General features: G+C 47.0%; 1 protein-coding gene across 1 annotated transcript in view; it reads left to right on the forward strand.

Moving 5' to 3' along the window:
• Positions 1–19,842, forward strand: part of INTS9 (integrator complex subunit 9) — a 104,143-nt gene that overhangs the window by 60,858 nt on the left and 23,443 nt on the right. Inside the window, exons 10-13 of the mRNA XM_040348111.1 lie at positions 5,779–5,959; positions 11,104–11,164; positions 11,867–12,038; positions 16,689–16,813. Coding sequence (XP_040204045.1) covers positions 5,779–5,959; positions 11,104–11,164; positions 11,867–12,038; positions 16,689–16,813 — 539 coding nt within the window. The remainder of the gene's footprint in view (positions 1–5,778; positions 5,960–11,103; positions 11,165–11,866; positions 12,039–16,688; positions 16,814–19,842) is intronic.

The following is a 19,842-nucleotide window of genomic DNA, read 5'->3' on the forward strand; positions in this document are numbered from 1 at the left end:
TTTTGGGTTTATGAATTGAAAGTAGGTGTACCGTTGGGGTTAAATGTAGAATTTGACCTGAATTGTTTTATTTCAGATCGTTAGTCTTTTTATTCAGTTTTTTATTCTGTGCTTGCTTGTGTTGACTGTGAGCTAATATTTTTGTATTTGTATATTGCATTTTATTATGTTATGTGCCTGGTAGGTGGCTGTGCTGATGTCTCTTTTTTATTTCATTTTAAATTTGTTTTTTCATCTCGCATTATCTCCACCTATCATAGAGTGAAGCCCGTGTTTTTTTGGCTCCCTATGTTTGGAGATTAATTCTATACGGTATAAAACACTCATTGTACTTTTTATCCTTGGTTTTTATGTGATGTGTCCTTGTATTCACGCTGACCACGGTTATTTAGTTATGAATTTTTTGTATCTCTGTTCTTGTCTATGACAAGTGGTCAGTTCGGGGACAATTGTAATTTTGTCTTTTGCCCTCCCCCTCATTTTTGATATTCTGCATTATAGACATTTGCCTTGTTTAGGTTTTGTGAGCCTTTTTTCTGTACCATTTGGTTGGTTAAGGATATTTTATGGCATGGTTTTTTATCATTGCTGCATATGCTTGGCTTTGCTAGCCCGTTCTAATTAGCACTAGACTGCTGCTTATATGGGCGTCCTTTTAGTTATCTAGCCAGCCCCTATGAGCCTTGTGTCTGCTCGTCACCGCCCACGTTGTCCTGTCATGACGCTTGGGTACCGCCCATGTTGGGTGGCTGGTCTAGCCCTGTTCTCAGCCAATAGGCACTTCCTGCCTTTGGTGTGTCATGTGACTGGTTGCGGTCATGTGACCTATGGTGGACACTGTTTGTTTATGGACACATCCTTTGGTTTGTCTGTCTACCTGAGCCACACAATATGTCATCGCTATGCAAGTAGGTACTGGTCATCTGTGTATGTATGCCTATCTTAGCTGCACGGCGTGATCTTGTGATGCAAGTAGGTACTGGTTATCTATTTTATTTTATTTCATTTAAGTACTGCTTATGTATATTAGATCCGTGTTATCTGAGCCACACAATATGTCATCGCTATGCAAGTAGGTACTGGTCATCTGTGTATGTATGCCTATCTTAGCTGCACAGCGTGATCTTGTGATTCTAGTAGGTACTGGTTATTTATTTTATTTCATTTAAGTATTGCTTATGTACATTAGATCCGTGTTGTCTGTTTACAGCCATATGATGGGTTATGGTGGCTAATTTGTTTGCCTGCACATCCCGGTAGCATAAGTTTTTCTGCTTATCTGTTGTTCTTTATTTTGTCTGTTGTTGTCTTTTAAATGCATGTCCATGGGTGTTTCCTTACCTTGAGGGGCGGGGTTTTGTCCAATTGGCCAAATTAGGTCCTGGTGGTATATATTGAATCCTGACACCATAGCCCCTTATCCGCTGAAGAAGTCCTGTACCTTGGGACGATACGCGTGCGGGGGGCTTCCAATTTTGATGTCAGGACAGCCACCTACTTGGTATTTTATCGATATATGCTCATATTCTACGCACTAGGATATAGTGCCTCTTTTGTGAGTACTTTTATTTTAAATAAACTTATTGTATTTTGGTTACTATACGGAGAGCACTATGTGTCTACTTTATACTTTTTCATGCCATTCAACTACATGAGAGTATACCAGATGACCATCCGCCACTGAAAGTCGGTTTGGAGAAAAGGATCGACCGAGGAGGCACCGTTATCATCTTATAATACCCCCTTATTAAGAGGGACAGCGCATTCGACCTGCTGCTCACCCACAGGTCCATCTGCTAAGGTGAGCGGCTTGTACTTTTATCTAAGGATACTTGACTGTTTTATAAGGAGTCTTCATCCGATCACCTATTGAGGTTCCAGAAGTCACCCTTATCCTCTCTTCATTTTGATTAATTTTTTTTTTTTTTTTTTTTGGACTTTCATCATTTTGTTAGTAGCGCTGCACTGCTTTTTTTACATATAATAAATATCCCCCAAAAATATATAAAAAAAAATGTTTTTCCTCGGTTTAGGACGATACGTTTTCTTCTACATATTTTTCGTAAAAAAAAAATCGCAATAAGCGCTTATTGATTGGCTTGCGCAAAAGTTATAGCGTTTACAAAATAGGGGTATTTTTATGGCATTTTTATTAATATATTTTTTTTACTAGTAATGGCGGCGTTCAGCGATTTTTTTTCGGTACTGCGACATTATGGCGGACACTTTTGACACATTTTTGGGACCAGTGGCATTTTTTATAGCGATCAGTGCTATAAAAATGCATTGGATTACTATAAAAATGCCACTGGCAGTGAAGGGGTTAACACTAGGGGGCGGGGAAGGGGTTAAGTATGTCCCTGGGTGTGTTCTTACTGTGGCCCCCCCACAGTAAGAACACTAGGGGAAACACTAGGGGAAACACTGATCCTCTGTTCATACATTGTATGAACAGAAGATCAGCATTTCCCCCCCTGACAGGACTGGGAGCTGTGTGTTTACACACACAGCTCCCGGTCCCCGCTCTGTAACGAGCAATCGCGGGTGCCCGGCGGCGATCGAGCCCGCCGGGCACACGCACGGGAGTCGGGGGCGAGCGCGCGCGCGCCCCTAGTAGCGGCTTAAAGAGCGGACGTTATACTACGTGCTCTCGCCCAGGAGAGCCGGCCTGCCGCCGTAGAATGACGGTGCACAGTCGGCTAGTAGTTAACAATCACTTTTTTTTTTCTGCTTTTGAGGCTGGTAGGGCGAATAATATGCAAATTAGCTAACGACTTAAACCAGGTAGATGGCTTGCAAGGTGCAGGCTCCAGGCTGTCATCATTGTGGATTTACTTCCATAATGGGTGATTGATCTGCAACAAATATGCATCCAGTGAGGTATGAACAGTCTGAACTCCCATCCTGCATACTGCTTCCGTATCAGTCACTGACTTGCTATGTAATGAAGCTTGCATTGGGATGACCACTTCGGACTCTGCATGTTTCAAATCAACTCGTTCGTGCCAGCTTCTGTATTACACCCGGAGGGCCGGCCATCGTATTGCACGGTGGCCACTTTCCACTCGCCATTCCCACCTTCCTTTTTCCCCCACTTTCTTTTTTATTTTACCCCTGTTTGTTACGTTTTTGTCTTCTTTTTGTTTGGTGCACTGCACTTTTAGTGTGATGAGTAGGGTGCTGGTCCTCGGGCCTGCTCTGAAAGTCTTGGGAGTGGGTGGACATGGCCTTCTGGCTTAGTTTGCCTGCTCTCATGGGGTCTCCCTTTTGGGGGAGCCTCACCGGGGAGGGTTCTGTTTCGGCAGTCCCTCCGAGGATGTTGGGTCCATGTGGCTTCGGCTGCATGGACCATGTTGGGTCCATGTGGCTTCGGCTGCATGGATCACAGATTACTCTTTTCCCTGTCAGGAGCCTAACGCCCCGGGGGATCAGAGCTGGGTCCTTTTTTGGAGCAGATCGATAATATACAAATTGACACATACCTGGCTGGATGTCGACTTTGACAAGAGGGCTTCCCTTGTGACTGAGCACCACTAAAGGTGAGAACGGGGAGTGCAAGGCCCAAAGAAGCACGGGTGCCTTTTTGGGCAGCTCTGCTGTTGGTTGCTGGCAACAGAGTCCACTAGGTAGTTGTCAGCTGGTCTTTCAGGACTGGTGGAAAGACCTCTGTTGCCCTTGGAGATGCAGCAGGACTAGAGTTGCCACCTCATCCCTTTAAACCCGAACACATATTGATTAGACAGGTTCTGTGGGTGATTAAGTTGGTAATTCATCTCACTTGGTGCCTTACCTGCGTTAAATTAGCCTCATAACTTGTGTAATTTATATGTGTTCGAGTTTAAAGGGATGAGGTGGCAACCCTAAGCAAGGCCACAAGCAAGATGGCACCTGAGGTGGTGGTATGGTTAGGTTGGTGGGACCGAACTAAAGAAGCCAAGGTCATACACAGAGAGGCAAGCCAGAAAGTGGGCACGAGCGTGGTCTGGAACAATATCCAGGGTCATACACAGGAATCTGAGGGAGCAGAAGAGTAGTCAGGTGACAGGTCAGAGTCATGCAAAGTTGGGCAAAAGAGAGAAACTACAAGTCCCATCATGCCTCTGCCTGTGAGAGTCATGCTTGTAACTGTCAGCCTTGCAATGCCTCATGGGACTTGTAGTTTCGCAACAGCTGGAGGGCCGCCAGTTTGAGACCCCTGCCCCCAACCGTGGTCAAACCAGGAGACGGGCAGCAGGAAGGTCCAAAGACAAGCTAGGTCGGTAACAGAAGGTCCAAGGGATACTGAATACACAGAAACAATGAGAACTGGTAGCTAATGATCATCCTGCAATGTCTAAGTGCAGCAACTGTCCTTATGTAGGGAGTTTGGCATCTGTCCCGGCACCAGGTGTGTGTGTGAACGTGCGCATTGCTGTGTAGAGTATTGGCAACTATACCAGATCTATACCATGCTCATTTTTATTCCATGGTGGTCTTAGCACATGCCCGCCCCTGCACTGCATGGCGTCTGACACAAATAACTGCAGTTTTGCCAATCTTCTTCAGAGTTTGACTATATGGCCCAGTGTACTCTGTAATGTAGCAGACTTGGTCAGATATATCCCCTCTCTTCCATACTGCAAGTCTCAGTAGGAAAACTTGTAATGAGGGGTATGGCTATTGCTCAGCTATGCCAGAACAGGGCACTAAAGTGGATGGGCAGAAAGCTCTGGAATCGGGAAAGTCTCTCCTTGCCGTCCTTTGCAAGATTGCCAAGATGGATGTCCACCTGTTGGGCTGGGAAGGAGACCTGGGCATCTTGTTGGTTCAGGGAACTTGATCATCTTTATCTAAGTCTCGTCTCTTGATCAACAGCCTGGAGCCTCAGACAATTTTGCTGTCTTTGCAGCATTGGGCCATCTGGCTGGCAGGTCATCTGATCCACGATTCATTCAGACAATGCCATGGTGGTGGTGTACATCAACCATCAAGAAAGCAACCAGCAGTCTCATTCTGCAGGAAAGGTAGATTGTACCCTGTCCTAGCTACCGTATAACTTTGTTCCTGCCTCAACTGCCATGTACATCCCAAGTGTAGACAGTTAGCGAGCAGGTTTCCTCAGCTGGCATTGATAAGAATGAGCTCTGGCGTGTTCGCACAGCCCAGGTGGAAAGAAGACAGCGGTGGTGCCCGGCAGAAGAGAAAAAGAACCGGAGAGCGGGAGAAGAGAGCAGAGAAGTCGGAAGACCCCCCGAAGTCGGAAGAAGACCTCCCGAAGTCGGAAAAAGGGAGAACACCGGGCCGCCGCTGGTAAAAGAGCTGAAAGAAGACAGCGGTGGTGCCCGGCAGAAGACCCCCGAAGTCGGAAGAAGACCCCCGGATCTGCCTAATGAACTACTTTAAAAACCTGTGTAGTGTTTTTTTTTATTGACCTTTTTCTACCACCAGGTGAATGGGTAGGGGTACGATGTACCCCATACTCATTCACATAGGGTGGGGGGGCCAGGATCTGGGGGCCCCCTTATTAAAGGGGGCTCCCAGATTCCGATAACCCCCCGCCCGCAGACCCCGACAACCAACGGCCAGGGTTGTCGGGAAGTGGTCCTTGTCCCCATCAACATGGGGACAAGGTGCTTTGGGGCACCTTGAAAATATTTACAGAAAAGTGAGGGGTGTACTCACTTTTGTGAGATACTGTATGTATATTGTTGATTTTGGCTAGAGGTCCACTTTGATTGTTTACATTCTATCCACCTTCATTTTATTTCTAAAATTTATATTTTTTGAATTCTTCTCTAGCAATGACCATACGTAATGGCGGCAATGTACTGGTGCCTTGTTACCCCTCCGGTGTGATCTATGACCTGCTGGAGTGCTTGTATCAGTACATCGATTCTGCGGGCCTTTCCAACATCCCCCTGTACTTCATCTCTCCGGTGGCCAACAGTTCCCTGGAGTTCTCGCAGATCTTTGCCGAGTGGTAGGTTACACAATATTGATATACTGTGATTTAAAGCATAGCTTGAGTAAAAAAAAAGAAACAAATGACTTGCATGTATATGCTTCAAGTTTTAAATCTCAATTGTTTTATCATGTTTCCTTTATGTGTATGTTTAGTCCCCATAATCCTCTTCGAGACAATCCTGAGATCCTCATCTTGTGTCTACAAATCATTTTGCACTTTAAATGTCGCCCTTTAGTCGCAGTGCATCTGAATGGTAGAATACAGAGGGTGTAAGTGATAAGGAGTGATGAGCCTGGGTAAAAGAACGCATCGCTGGCAACCTTTTAGACAAGCATGTTTCTTTCTGCTGGCCACTGGATGGTACAGACTTTAGCTGTGCTGATTATTGATGGGCTCAGGCGTGTTTGCAACTCCACATGCCCGCGCCCACCAAGAAGCTTACCCTGCGCACCGCTGATCACAGGCAGTGAGACATTTTCCGATCTGTACAGCCGCAGATCGGAAAATGTCTCACTGCCTGTAATTGGCGCTGCGCAGGGTAAGCTTCCCGGCGGGCGTGGGCACGTGGAGTTGCAAACACGCCTGAGCCCATCCTTCGTGCTGATCAGTTGCTTGATTACTTTTTCAGAAGCAGTTCTGATAATTTAACCATGCAGCTGATGAGTAGACAGCATAGCTAAAGTCTACACCAGGGATCTTCAAACTACGGCCCTCCAGCCTGTTGCAGAACTACACGTCCCATGAGGCATTGTAAAACTCTGACATTCACAGACATGACGGGAATTGTAGTTTCTGAACAACTGGAGGGCCGTAGTTTGAGGACCCATGGTCTACACCATCCAGTAGCCAGCTTCCTCTCTGCAACATGCACAGCTAAAGGGTGCCTGTATCACATTCCCTGCAAATGGGTGCACTGAAATTCACACTTCCTCTGTGATTAAATATGTTTCAATTTTTGATGACGCCACTTGTGACAAAACGCATTGGAGGGAGCTACAACAATCCTGGATTGAACAGGCAAGACGTGGGCTGGAGAGTTTTATAATCTACCACTGCGGTATTGGCTACACTCTTCCCAGACAACACTGTGCTGTCTGGGAACAGTAGAGGAGGCAATGACTAGAGGTCGACCGATATGGGTTTTTCTCTGGCCGATACCGATATTTCAAAATTGGGGCGGCCGATGGCCGATATTTTAGGCCGATATTTTAGGCCGATTTTTTTTTTTTTTTTTTTTATTATCTCAGAAAATCTAGGTTGGGGAGGAGGTTATTGTTTAGGGTGGAGAGGTGGAGTGCAGCCTATCAGTGTCCATCAGTGCCCACCAATGCAGCTCACCAGTGTAGCCTATCAGTGTCCATCAGTGCCACCTCATTAGTGTCCACCAGTTCAGCCTATCAGTGCACCCCTCATCAGTGCCTACCAGTTCAGCCCATTAGTGTCCATCAGTGCCACCTCATTAGTGCCCACCAGTGCAGCCCATCAGTGCCACCTCATAATTATTAAAAAAGAAAAAAAATATAATCTTAGTCATTTTAAGGAGGGGGGTACAGAGAGGTGGTTGTGGAGGAGGGGGGTACAGAGAGGTGGTTGTGGAGGAGGGGGGTACAGAGAGGTGGTTGTGGAGGAGGGGGGTACAGAGAGGTGGTTCTACAGCCACCTCTCCGTACCCCCTCCTCTACAGCCACCTCTCTGTACCCCCTCCTCTACAGCCACCTCTCTGTACCCCACTCCTCTACAGCCACCTCTCTGTACCCCACTCCTCTACAGCCACCTCTCTGTACCCCACTCCTCTACAGCCACCTCTCTGTACCCCACTCCTCTACAGCCACCTCTCTGTACCCCACTCCTCTACAGCCACCTCTCTGTACCCCACTCCTCTACAGCCACCTCTCTGTACCCCACTCCTCTACAGCCACCTCTCTGTACCCCACTCCTCTACAGCCACCTCTCTGTACCCCACTCCTCTACAGCCACCTCTCTGTACCCCACTCCTCCACAGCCACCTCTCTGTACCCCACTCCTCCACAGCCATGTGTTGTGGAGAGGGGTGGGTGGTGCTGGGCATGGGTGGGGATGCATTGTGGAGAGGGGTCTGTGGGGATGCATTGTGGAGTGGGATGGATGGTGCTGGGCGTGGGTGGGGATGCGTTGCGGTCATGAGTTGTGGAGGGGGGTGGGTGGGGATGCATTGTGGAGTGGGATGGATGGTGCTGGGCGTGGGTGGGGATGCGTTGCGGGCATGCGTTGTGGAGGGGGGTGGGTGGGAATGCTTTGTGGAGAGGGATGGATGGTGCTGGGCGTGGGTGGGGATGTGTTGTATAGAGGGATGGATGGTGCTGGGCATGGGTGGGGATGTGTTGTATAGAGGGATGAATGGTGCTGGGCGTGGGTGGGTATGCGTTGTGGAGAGGGGTGGTGGTGCTGGGCATGGGTGGGGATGCATTGTGGAGAGGGGTGGGTGGTGCTGGGCGTGGGTGGGGATGCATTGTGGAGAGGGGTGGGTGGTGCTGGGCATGAGTGGGGATGCATTGTGGTGAGGGGTGGGTGGGGATGCATTGTGGAGTGGGATGGATGGTGCTGGGCGTGGGTGGGGATGCGTTGTGGTGAAGCATTGTGGAGAGGGGTGGATGGGAATGCGTTGTGGAGAGGGATGGATGGTGCTGGGCGGGGATGTGTTGTGGAAAGGGATGGATGGTGCAGGGGATGCGTTGGAGTGGGGTGGATGGTGCTGGGTGGGGATGAAGATGATTGTGTTGCATTGTGAAGATGGATGAGGATGACTCTGTGTGGGGATGAGAGTTACATTGTGAGAAGGATCTCCACAATGTAACTCTCATTTCCACCCAAAGTCATCCTCATCCATTTTCTCAATGCCAGCCTCAGCCAGGTTTCCCTTTTAAAAGGAGTTTTAATAAATTCTGCAGGGGGGCACAGTAGCACATAATTTGGGCAACTTACCCTCCATACATGCTGGTATCATAATCCAATTCTATCTGCATGCACCTAATAGGCTAGATGGAGGAATCGGATACATGGGAGTGGGGTCAGTACTGCAGGGCAGGCAGCCATGCGGGCCGGACACTTTAGCCGATAATCGGCCGATTCTTTCACAAAAATCGGCCGATGCCGATTTCACAAAAACGGCCAAATATCGGCCGACCGATATATCGGTCTACCTCTAGCAATGACTCTATGGGGCAGAGGTTTACAGGGTAAACAGTCAGTCATAGGTCACGGTTTGCCACTATATCTGCTAAATAGGCAAAAAAAAGAAGTGTGGGTCCCACCCAGGGAGCACAGGAGCAGAGAATTACATTCCCATAGTGGGGGAGGGTTTATCAAGAGGGGTAAAGTTTTACCAAGAGGGTCCAGTGACTCTGACATGGGTTTCTAACACAAAAGATGTCTTCTTTTAAAGCCGAGAGATGGCCTATGATGGTTGAGGAAAGTAATAATGAAACTGGCTAAACCAGTTAGAAAGTATTATTTTACTGAAAGGGTAGTTGATGCTTGGAATAAACTACCAACAGAGGTAGTGAGACTGTCAAAAGCAAATGGCTTCAAACATGCTTGGTACAAACCTAGATCTATAATCAGACAAAAAAGGTAATGAAAAGAATGCACAAAAATAAAACAATGGGCTGACTTTATGGACTATTTAGTCTTTTTCTGCCGTCACTCATGTTTCTATGAAAGGAGTTGTAAAGGCAGAAGTTTTTTTTTTTTTTTTTTTAAATCAATGTGTTCTATGCATTAACCACTTAAGACCCGGACCAAAATGCAGCTAAAGGACCTTGCCCCTTTTTGCGATTCGGCACTGCGCTGCTTTAACTGACAATTGCGCGGTCGTGCGACGTGGCTCCCAAACAAAATTGGCGTCTTTTTTTCCCCCACAAATAGAGCTTTCTTTTGGTGGTATTCGATCACCTCTGCGGTTTTTATTTTTTGCGCTATAAACAAAAATAGATGACAATTTTGAAAAAAATTCTATATTTTTTACTTTTTGCTATAATAAATATCCCCCAAAAATATATATATATATAAAAAAAAAAAAAAAAACTTTCCTCAGTTTAGGCCGATACGTATTCTTCTACATATTTTTGGTAAAAAAAATCTCAATAAGCGTTTATCGGTTGGTTTGCGCAAAATTTATAGCCTTTACGAAATAGGGGATAGTTTTATTGCATTTTTATTAATTTTTTTTTTTTTTTTACTACTAACGGTGGCGATCAGCGATTTTTTTCGTGACTGCGACATTATGGCGGACACTTCGGACAATTTTGACACATTTTTGGGACTATTGTCATTTTCACAGCAAAAAATGCATTTAAAATGCATCGTTTATTGTAAAAAATGACCATTGCAGTTTGGGAGTTAACCACAAGGGGGCGCTGATGGGGTTATGTGTGACCTGAAGTGTGTTTACAACTGTAGGGGGGTGTGGCTGTAGGTGTGACGTCATCGATTGTGTCCCCCTATAAAAGGAATCACACGATCGATGACGCCACCACAGTGAAGAACAGGGAAGCTGTGTTTACACACAGCTGTCCCCGTTCTTCAGCTCCGGGGACCGATCGCGGGACTCCAGCGGCGATCGGGTCACGGAGCTTCCGACGGGGTCGCGGGCACGCGCCCGCGGCCGGGTACTAGCACAGGACTAGCACAGGATGTACCTGTACGTACATGTGCCCAGCCGTGCCATTCTGCCGACGTAAATGTGCAGGAGGCGGTCCTTAAGTGGTTAAGATAAAAAGCCTTTTGTGTGCGGCTCCCCCTTCAGCCCCCCTAATGCTTACCTGAGCCCCATCTCTGTCCAGCGATGTCCACGAATCCCTGGCCCATCCGGGAATCTTCCTCCTGATTGGCTGAGACCTAGTAGCGGCGCCATTGGCTCCCGTGGATGTCAAAGTCAGTTAGCCAATCGGGGAGACGGGGCCGAACAGTGGTAGTTGGAGTGATAGGCTTCATAGTAGGGTTAGGCAGAGCAATAATCTCCACAGTAGTAGTAGTAGGCTTCTCAGTAGGGGTGAGCAGAGTAATAGACTGCATAGCAGTGATAGGGTAGGATAGGTTATTTGAGTTGCCCAAATTTGTCCACAAGATGTCAGTGGATTTACCCCCTATATTTTATTTATTTTTTCTATATCGTTCTCCAGGCTGTGTCACAACAAACAGAACAAAGTCTACTTACCTGAGCCACCTTTTCCTCATGCCGAGGTAAGAAAATCCATTCTACCAGAGAGGTGACTTCTTCATCAGTGAAATGACAGTTGTCTGTTTTCAACTTAAAACAGAAAATAAGGGTGTTGTGTGAAGGATTGAGAGGAACCAACTGCCCTTTAACCACTTCAGCCCCAAGAAGGATCGTGATCGTGAGACAGAGAGGCAGAACGGGGAGATAAACAAGCATTTCCCTGTTCTGCCTAGTAACATGTCAGGGATCTACTGCTCCCTGTGATCGGGAGCAGTGATCTCTGTCGCGTCAATGGTAGCCCATCCCCCCCTACAGTTAGAATCACTCCCTAGGGCACACTTAACCCCCTTGATCGCCAACTTGTGTTTAACCCCTTCCCTGCTAGTGTCATTTACACAGTAATCGGTGCATTTTTATAGCACTGATCGCTGTATAAATGACAATGGTCCCAATATAGTGTCTGATGTGTCCGCCATAATGTCGCAGTCACGATAAAAATCGCTGATTGCCGTCATTACTAGTATAAAAAAAAACCTATTAATAAAAATGCCATAAAACTATCCCCTATTTTGTAGACGCTATAACTTTTGTGCAAACCAATCAATAAACGCTTATTGCGTTTTTTATGTGGCCCCCCCACTTATCACCCCAATCTAAATAGAGTGCACAGATTGCCTGGTTCCTGTGATTAACCCATTGTATCTTCTTCTGTTTATTTCCATCAGCTAATCCAGACTAACAAGCTAAAACACTACCCCAGCATCCATGGAGACTTCAGCAATGAATTCAAGCAGCCGTGTGTGGTGTTCACTGGGCACCCGACCCTGCGATTTGGGGATGTGGTGCATTTCATGGAGCTCTGGGGGAAGTCCAGCCTGAACACCATCATATTTACCGGTATATAGAGCTGTGTATTGTGCCGTCCTATCTGTCCTGATTTCCATTTCAGGAATTCTGATCATAGAATGTAGTGCCATAGATAATACTTTTTCTGTGTATTCTGTGTTTGCCATTATTCTGGGACCCCCCAATTGTCAATTGTCAATGGGCTGGATTCAGGTAGAATTGCGCATTTTTGCCCTGCGCCCCCGCAAATTTGCTGCGCTGCCCTTGATTCACGGAGCAGTAGCTCCGTAAATTGCGTGGGCGCGCCGGCAAAATGCCCGGCGCGCGCAATTTAAATGATCCCGTAGGGGGCGGGAATCATTTAAATTAGGCGCGTTCCCGTGCCGATCGTAGAGCGCATGCTCCGTCGGAAAACTTTCCCGACGTGCATTGAGGCAAATGACGTCGCAAGGACGTAATTTGCTTCAAAGTGAACGTGAATGGCGTCCAGCGCCATTCACGATTCACTTCCGCAAACTACGTAAACGGGTATATGTAACATTGGCTGCCCCTGCTAATTAGCAGGGGCAGCCTTACGCAAAAAACGCCGTACGGAAACGACGTAAACTGCGTACGCAGGGCTCGCGCAACGTTGTGAATCGGCGCTAGTATGCAATTTGCATACTATACGCTGAGCACAACGGGAACGCCACCTAGCGGCCATCGCAAGAATGTAGCCTAAGATATGTGGGCATAAGAGCCTTATGCCGCGCATATCTTAGGCTGCAGTCGGCGTAACGAGGTTCCTGAATCGGGAGCATTTGTTACGCCGGGGCAAGTAAGCAATTGCGCTGTGTAACCTATGGTTACACAGGCGCAATTGCTTCTTGAATCCAGGCCACTGTGTCTTTGTTCTGGGATCCCAAGTGTCAGTGTGTCTTAGTTCTGGGATCCCAAGTGTCAGTGTGTCTTTGTTCTGGGATCCCAAGTGTCAGTGTGTCTTTGTTCTGGGATCCCAAGTGTCAGTGTGTCTTTGTTCTGGGATCCCAAGTGTCAGTGTGTCTTAGTTCTGGGATCCCAAGTGTCAGTGCGTCTTTGTTCTAGGATCCCAAGTGTCAGTGTGTCTTTGTTCTGGGATCCCAAGTGTCAGTGTGTCTTTGTTCTGGGATCCCAAGTGTCAGTGTGTCTTTGTTCTGGGATCCCAAGTGTCAGTGTGTCTTTGTTCTGGGATCCCCAAGCGTCAGTGCGTCTTTGTTCTGGGATCCCAAGTGTCAGTGTGTCTTTGTTCTGGGATCCCCAAGTGTCGGTGTGTCTTTGTTCTGGGATCCCCAAGTGTCGGTGTGTCTTTGTTGTGGGATCCCAAGTGTCAGTGTGTCATTATTCTGGGATCCCAAGTGTCAGTGTGTCTTTGTTCTGGGACCCCAAGTGTCAATGTGTCATTGTTCTGGGATCCCGAGTGTCAGTGTGTCTTTGTTCTGGGATCCCAAGTGTCAGTGTGTCATTGTTCTGGGATCCCAAGTGTCAGTGTGTCTTTGTTCTGGGACCCCAAGTGTCAGTGTGTCTTTGTTCTGGGATCCCAAGTGTCAGTGTGTCTTAGTTCTGGGATCCCAAGTGTCAGTGTGTCTTAGTTCTGGGATCCCAAGTGTCAGTGTGTCTTTGTTCTGGGATCCCAAGTGTCAGTGTGTCTTTGTTCTGGGATCCCAAGTGTCAGTGTGTCTTTGTTCTGGGATCCCAAGTGTCAGTGTGTCTTTGTTGTGGGATCCCAAGTGTCAGTGTGTCTTTGTTGTGGGATCCCAAGTGTCAGTGTGTCATTATTCTGGGATCCCAAGTGTCAGTGTGTCTTTGTTCTGGGACCCCAAGTGTCAGTGCGTCTTTGTTCTAGGATCCCAAGTGTCAGTGTGTCTTTGTTCTGGGATCCCAAGTGTCAGTGTGTCTTTGTTATGGGATCCCAAGTGTCAGTGTGTCTTTGTTCTGGGATCCCAAGTGTCAGTGTGTCTTTGTTCTGGGATCCCCAAGCGTCAGTGCGTCTTTGTTCTGGGATCCCAAGTGTCAGTGTGTCTTTGTTCTGGGATCCCCAAGTGTCGGTGTGTCTTTGTTCTGGGATCCCCAAGTGTCGGTGTGTCTTTGTTGTGGGATCCCAAGTGTCAGTGTGTCATTATTCTGGGATCCCAAGTGTCAGTGTGTCTTTGTTCTGGGACCCCAAGTGTCAATGTGTCATTGTTCTGGGATCCCGAGTGTCAGTGTGTCTTTGTTCTGGGATCCCAAGTGTCAGTGTGTCATTGTTCTGGGATCCCAAGTGTCAGTGTGTCTTTGTTCTGGGACCCCAAGTGTCAGTGTGTCTTTGTTCTGGGATCCCAAGTGTCAGTGTGTCTTAGTTCTGGGATCCCAAGTGTCAGTGTGTCTTAGTTCTGGGATCCCAAGTGTCAGTGTGTCTTTGTTCTGGGATCCCAAGTGTCAGTGTGTCTTTGTTCTGGGATCCCAAGTGTCAGTGTGTCTTTGTTCTGGGATCCCAAGTGTCAGTGTGTCTTTGTTCTGGGATCCCAAGTGTCAGTGTGTCTTTGTTGTGGGATCCCAAGTGTCGGTGTGTCTTTGTTGTGGGATCCCAAGTGTCAGTGTGTCATTATTCTGGGATCCCAAGTGTCAGTGTGTCTTTGTTCTGGGACCCCAAGTGTCAATGTGTCATTGTTCTGGGATCCCGAGTGTCAGTGTGTCTTTGTTCTTTGATCCCAAGTGTCAGTGTGTCTTTGTTCTGGGATCCCAAGTGTCAGTGTGTCATTGTTCTGGGATCCCAAGTGTCAGTGTGTCTTTGTTCTGGGACCCCAAGTGTCAGTGTGTCTTTGTTCTGGGATCCCAAGTGTCAGTGTGTCTTAGTTCTGGGATCCCAAGTGTCAGTGTGTCTTAGTTCTGGGATCCCAAGTGTCAGTGTGTCTTTGTTCTGGGATCCCAAGTGTCAGTGTGTCTTTGTTCTGGGATCCCAAGTGTCAGTGTGTCTTTGTTCTGGGATCCCAAGTGTCAGTGTGTCTTTGTTCTGGGATCCCAAGTGTCAGTGTGTCTTTGTTCTGGGATCCCAAGTGTCAGTGTGTCTTTGTTCTGGGATCCCAAGTGTCAGTGTGTCTTTGTTCTGGGATCCCAAGTGTCAGCGTGTCTTTGTTCTGGGATCCCAAGTGTCAGCGTGTCTTTGTTCTGGGATCCCAAGTGTCAGCGTGTCTTTGTTCTGGGATCCCAAGTGTCAGTGTGTCTTTGTTCTGGGATCCCAAGTGTCAGTGTGTCTTTGTTCTGGGATTCCGAGTGTCAGTGTGTCTTTGTTCTGGGATCCCAAGTGTCAGTGTGTCTTTGTTCTGGGATCCCAAGTGTCAGTGTGTCTTTGTTCTGGGATCCCAAGTGTCAGTGCGTCTTTGTTCTGGGAACCCAAGTGTCAGTGTGTCTTTGTTCTGGGATCCCAAGTGTCAGCGTGTCTTTGTTCTGGGATCCCAAGTGTCAGCGTGTCTTTGTTCTGGGATCCCAAGTGTCAGCGTGTCTTTGTTCTGGGATCCCAAGTGTCAGTGTGTCTTTGTTCTGGGATCCCAAGTGTCAGTGTGTCTTTGTTCTGGGATCCCAAGTGTCAGTGTGTCTTTGTTCTGGGATTCCGAGTGTCAGTGTGTCTTTGTTCTGGGATCCCAAGTGTCAGTGCGTCTTAGTTCTGGGATCCCAAGTGTCAGTGTGTCTTTGTTCTGGGATCCCAAGTGTCAGTGTGTCTTTGTTCTGGGATCCCAAGTGTCAGTGTGTCTTTGTTCTGGGATCCCCAAGCGTCAGTGCGTCTTTGTTCTGGGATCCCAAGTGTCAGTGTGTCTTTGTTCTGGGATCCCAAGTGTCAGAGTGTCTTTGTTCTGGGACCCCAAGTATCAGTGTGTCTTTGTTCTGGGATCCCAAGTGTCAGTGTGTCTTAGTTCTGGGATCCCAAGTATCAGTGTGTCTTTGTTCTGGGATCCCAAGTGTCAGTGTGTCTTTGTTCTGGGATCCCAAGTGTCAGTGTGTCTTTGTTCTGGGATCCCAAGTATCAGTGTGTCTTTGTTCTGGGATCCCAAGTGTCAGTGTGTCATTGTTCTGGGACCCCAAGTGTCAGTGTGTCTTTGTTGTGGGATCCCAAGTGTCAGTGTGTCTTTGTTCTGGGATCCCAAGTGTCAGTGTGTCTTTGTTCTGGGATCCCAAGTGTCAGTGTGTCTTAGTTCTGGGATCCCAAGTGTCAGTGTGTCTTTGTTCTGGGATCCCAAGTGTCAGTGTGTCTTTGTTCTGGGATCCCAAGTGTCAGTGTGTCTTTGTTCTGGGATCCCAAGTGTCAGTGTGTCTTAGTTCTGGGATCCCAAGTGTCAGTGTGTCTTAGTTCTGGGATCCCAAGTGTCAGTGTGTCTTTGTTCTGGGATCCCAAGTGTCAGTGTGTCTTTGTTCTGGGATCCCAAGTGTCAGTGTGTCTTTGTTCTGGGATCCCAAGTGTCAGAGTGTCTTTGTTCTGGGACCCCAAGTGTCAGTGTGTCTTTGTTCTGGGATCCCAAGTGTCAGTGTGTCTTTGTTCTGGGATCCCAAGTGTCAGTGTGTTTTTGTTCTGGGATCCCAAGTGTCAGTGTGTCTTTGTTCTGGGATCCCAAGTGTCAGTGTGTCTTTGTTCTGGGATCCCAAGTGTCAGTGTGTCTTTGTTCTGGGATCCCAAGTGTAAGTGTGTAATACTCTGTATTGTTCTCCATTCAGAGCCAGACTTTTCCTACCTGGACGCCTTGGCTCCATACCAGCCGCTGCCCATGAAGTGCGTTTATTGCCCAATTGACACCAGACTTAACTTCATCCAAGTGACAAAACTGCTGAAAGAAGTTCAGGTGAGTCAATAGATTCGGAGGCAACATACCGCTTAACTGCAAACTTCATTGTATCATGAGAATGGAACGGACTGCATCACAGCATCTGGTGAGTGCTACATTTTGGGGGGTCGATCTCCCCCTCAATAGAGTTCTGTGGACAAGTTACCCATTCTTGTTTCTCTTTGGTGTTTCTCCATTGGTAGGAGTTCCTCCATAGTTCCCAAATCTTTCTTTTGTTTTTCTTGTAGTTTTAAGCTGGCCACAGGTGGCTTGAAATTTGTCCCGTTCAGCAGGCAGCGGGCGAATTTCAATTTATGGCCATTCCCATCTATGAATTGACTTCTCATGAATGGTCCTGCTGAAAAATGTAGCTTTAACCACTTGCTTACTGGGCACCTAAACCCCCTTCGTTCCCAGGCGAAATTTCAGCTTACGGCACTGCGTCGCTTTAACTGACAATTGCGCGGTCGTGCGACGTGGCTCCCAAATAAAATTGACGTCCTTTTTTCCCCACAAATAGAGCTTTATTTCGGTGGTATTTGATCACCTCTGCGGTTTTTATTTTTTGCGCTATAAACAAAAAAAGAGCGTCAATTTAAAAAAAATATATATATTTTTTACTTGTTGCTATAATAAATATCCCAATTTTTTTTTTTTTAAAACATTTTTTTTTCTCAGTTAAGGCCGATACGCATTTTTCGACGTATTTTTGTAAAAAAAAAAAAAAAACGCAATAAGCGACTGGTTTGCGCAAAAGTTATAGCGCCTACAAAATAGGGGACAGAATTATGATTTTTTTTTTATTATTTTTTTTTTTACTAGTAATGGCGGCGATCTGCGATTTTTATTGGGACTGCGATATTGCGACGGACGTATCGGACACTTTTGACACAAATTTGATGCCATTCACATTTATACAGCGATCAGTGCTATAAAAATGCACTAATTACTGTATAAATGTGACTGGCAGGGAAAGGGTTAACACTAGGGGGTGAGGAAGGGGTTAAATGTGTACCCTAATTAGTGTTCTAACTGTGTGGGGGAAGGGGGGTGACTGGGGGAGGTGACCGATCTGTGTCCCTATGTACAAGGACACAGATCGGTCTCCTCTCCTCTGACAGCACGTGGAGCTCTGTGTTTACACCCCATCATTACACACAGAGCTCCACGTCCCTGCTGTGTTACCGATGATCGCGTGTACCCGGCGGACATCGCGGCCGCCAGGTACACGCATCGGCTTCCCAGCGATGCGCCGGGACAGTGTTTACCCGCTGCGCGCCCCCCAGTGGCGCGCGCGGGTAATGCTTTCAAATGACGTCCAAAGACGTCCAGTTGGCACCTGAGAGCCGCGCTGTTGACGTCTTTTGTCAATAGCGCGGGTCTCAAGTGCTTAATCTGTGCATGCAACCAGTTGGCTGCACTTCTGATCAGTGTATTCCGATGAAAGGTGGGGGGAGTCTCCTCCGTGGTCAGAATACAGTGACACAGCAGAGAGGATTACCTCATCCACATCGAATGAGGTAGATTTACTTTTCATAATACAGTGGAACCTTGGATTGCGAGTAACACGGTTAACAAGCGTTTCGCAATACAAGCACTGTATTTTTTTCAATTCTGACTCGGTTTGTGAGTGTTGTCTCGCAAAACGAGCAGGATTCAAGCCAAAGCGGTGTGCAGTACCGCATTTGGCTTGAGGTGGGGGGGGGGGGGCGCCAGAGCCGAACGGCGCCAATTGGAAATGCTTGGAAAATTTCGTAAATACTCAGTTCACGGGCCTTTCCAAGGTTTTCCGAGTTCAGCAGAGGTGTCCTCGGGCCTTTCCGAGTGATTCCGAGGCTCTCCAGTGCCCCCCCACCTCTGGTTACATGCGGTATTGCATGCCATTAAAGTCAATGCGGAACAAATTATTTTTATTTCCATTGACTTTAATGGGGAAACTCGCTTTGATATGCGAGTTCTTTGGATTACGAGCATTCTCCTGGAACAGATTATTCTCGTAATCCAAGGTTCCACTGTAGCTGATTTCTGTTGCATTCTCAAATAAATAAATTAAATTAAAAAGTCTAACAGGAATAGAAGGACCTTCTCGTATTGGCTCCAGCATGTGTGTAGATTTAAGCCAACCATAGATTGTTTGAATCTCAACTATGTAACTGGTTCAGCAGACTGTCCGAGATTCGATCCATCTATGGGCATTCTGATTTTACCCAAGTCGAGCCATTGATCGACTTACAAGCATTTTATTGTCAATCAAATTACAGATATTTTCCTGACGAAGCAGCAATAGGACCCCCCCTTGTTACATGCGGCGGTCGGTAGCTCTGGGAGCGATCCGGGACGAGGGGGCGGCTATTCGTTTTTAGCCACCCCCCCCCGCGCGATCGGTCCCCTGAGCTGAAGGACGGGGAGAGCCGTATGTAAACATGGCTTCCCCGTGCTTCACTGTGGCGGCGCATCGATCGTGTCATCCCCTTTATAGGGAGACCCAATCGATGACGTCACTCCTACAGCCACACCCCCCTACTGTTGTAAACACACACTAGGTGAACCCTAACTCCTACAGCGCCCCCTGTGGTTAACTCCCAAACTGCAACTGTCATTTCCACAATAAAGAATGCATTTTAAATGCATTTTTTTGCTGTGAAAATGACAATGGTCCCAAAAATGTGTCAAAATTGTGCGAAGTGTCCGCCATAATGTCGCAGTCACGAAAAAAAATCGCCGATCGCCGCCATTAGTAGTAAAAAAAAAAAATAATAATAAAAATGCAATAAAACTTTCCCCTATTTTTTAAACGCTATAAATTTTGCGCAAACCAACCGATAAACGCTTATTGCAATTATTTTTACCAAAAATACGTAGAAGAATACGTATCGGCCTAAACTGAGGGAATTTTTTTTTATATATATATATTTTGGGGGATATTTATTATAGCAAAAAGTAAAAAATATGGCATTTTTTTTCAAAATTGTCGCTCTATTTTTGTTTATAGCACAAAAAATAAAAACCACAGAGATGATCAAATACCACCAAAAGAAAGCTCTATT

Source organism: Rana temporaria, chromosome 4, assembly GCF_905171775.1.
Source record: "Rana temporaria chromosome 4, aRanTem1.1, whole genome shotgun sequence".
In the NCBI taxonomy this organism is placed as follows: domain Eukaryota; kingdom Metazoa; phylum Chordata; class Amphibia; order Anura; family Ranidae; genus Rana; species Rana temporaria.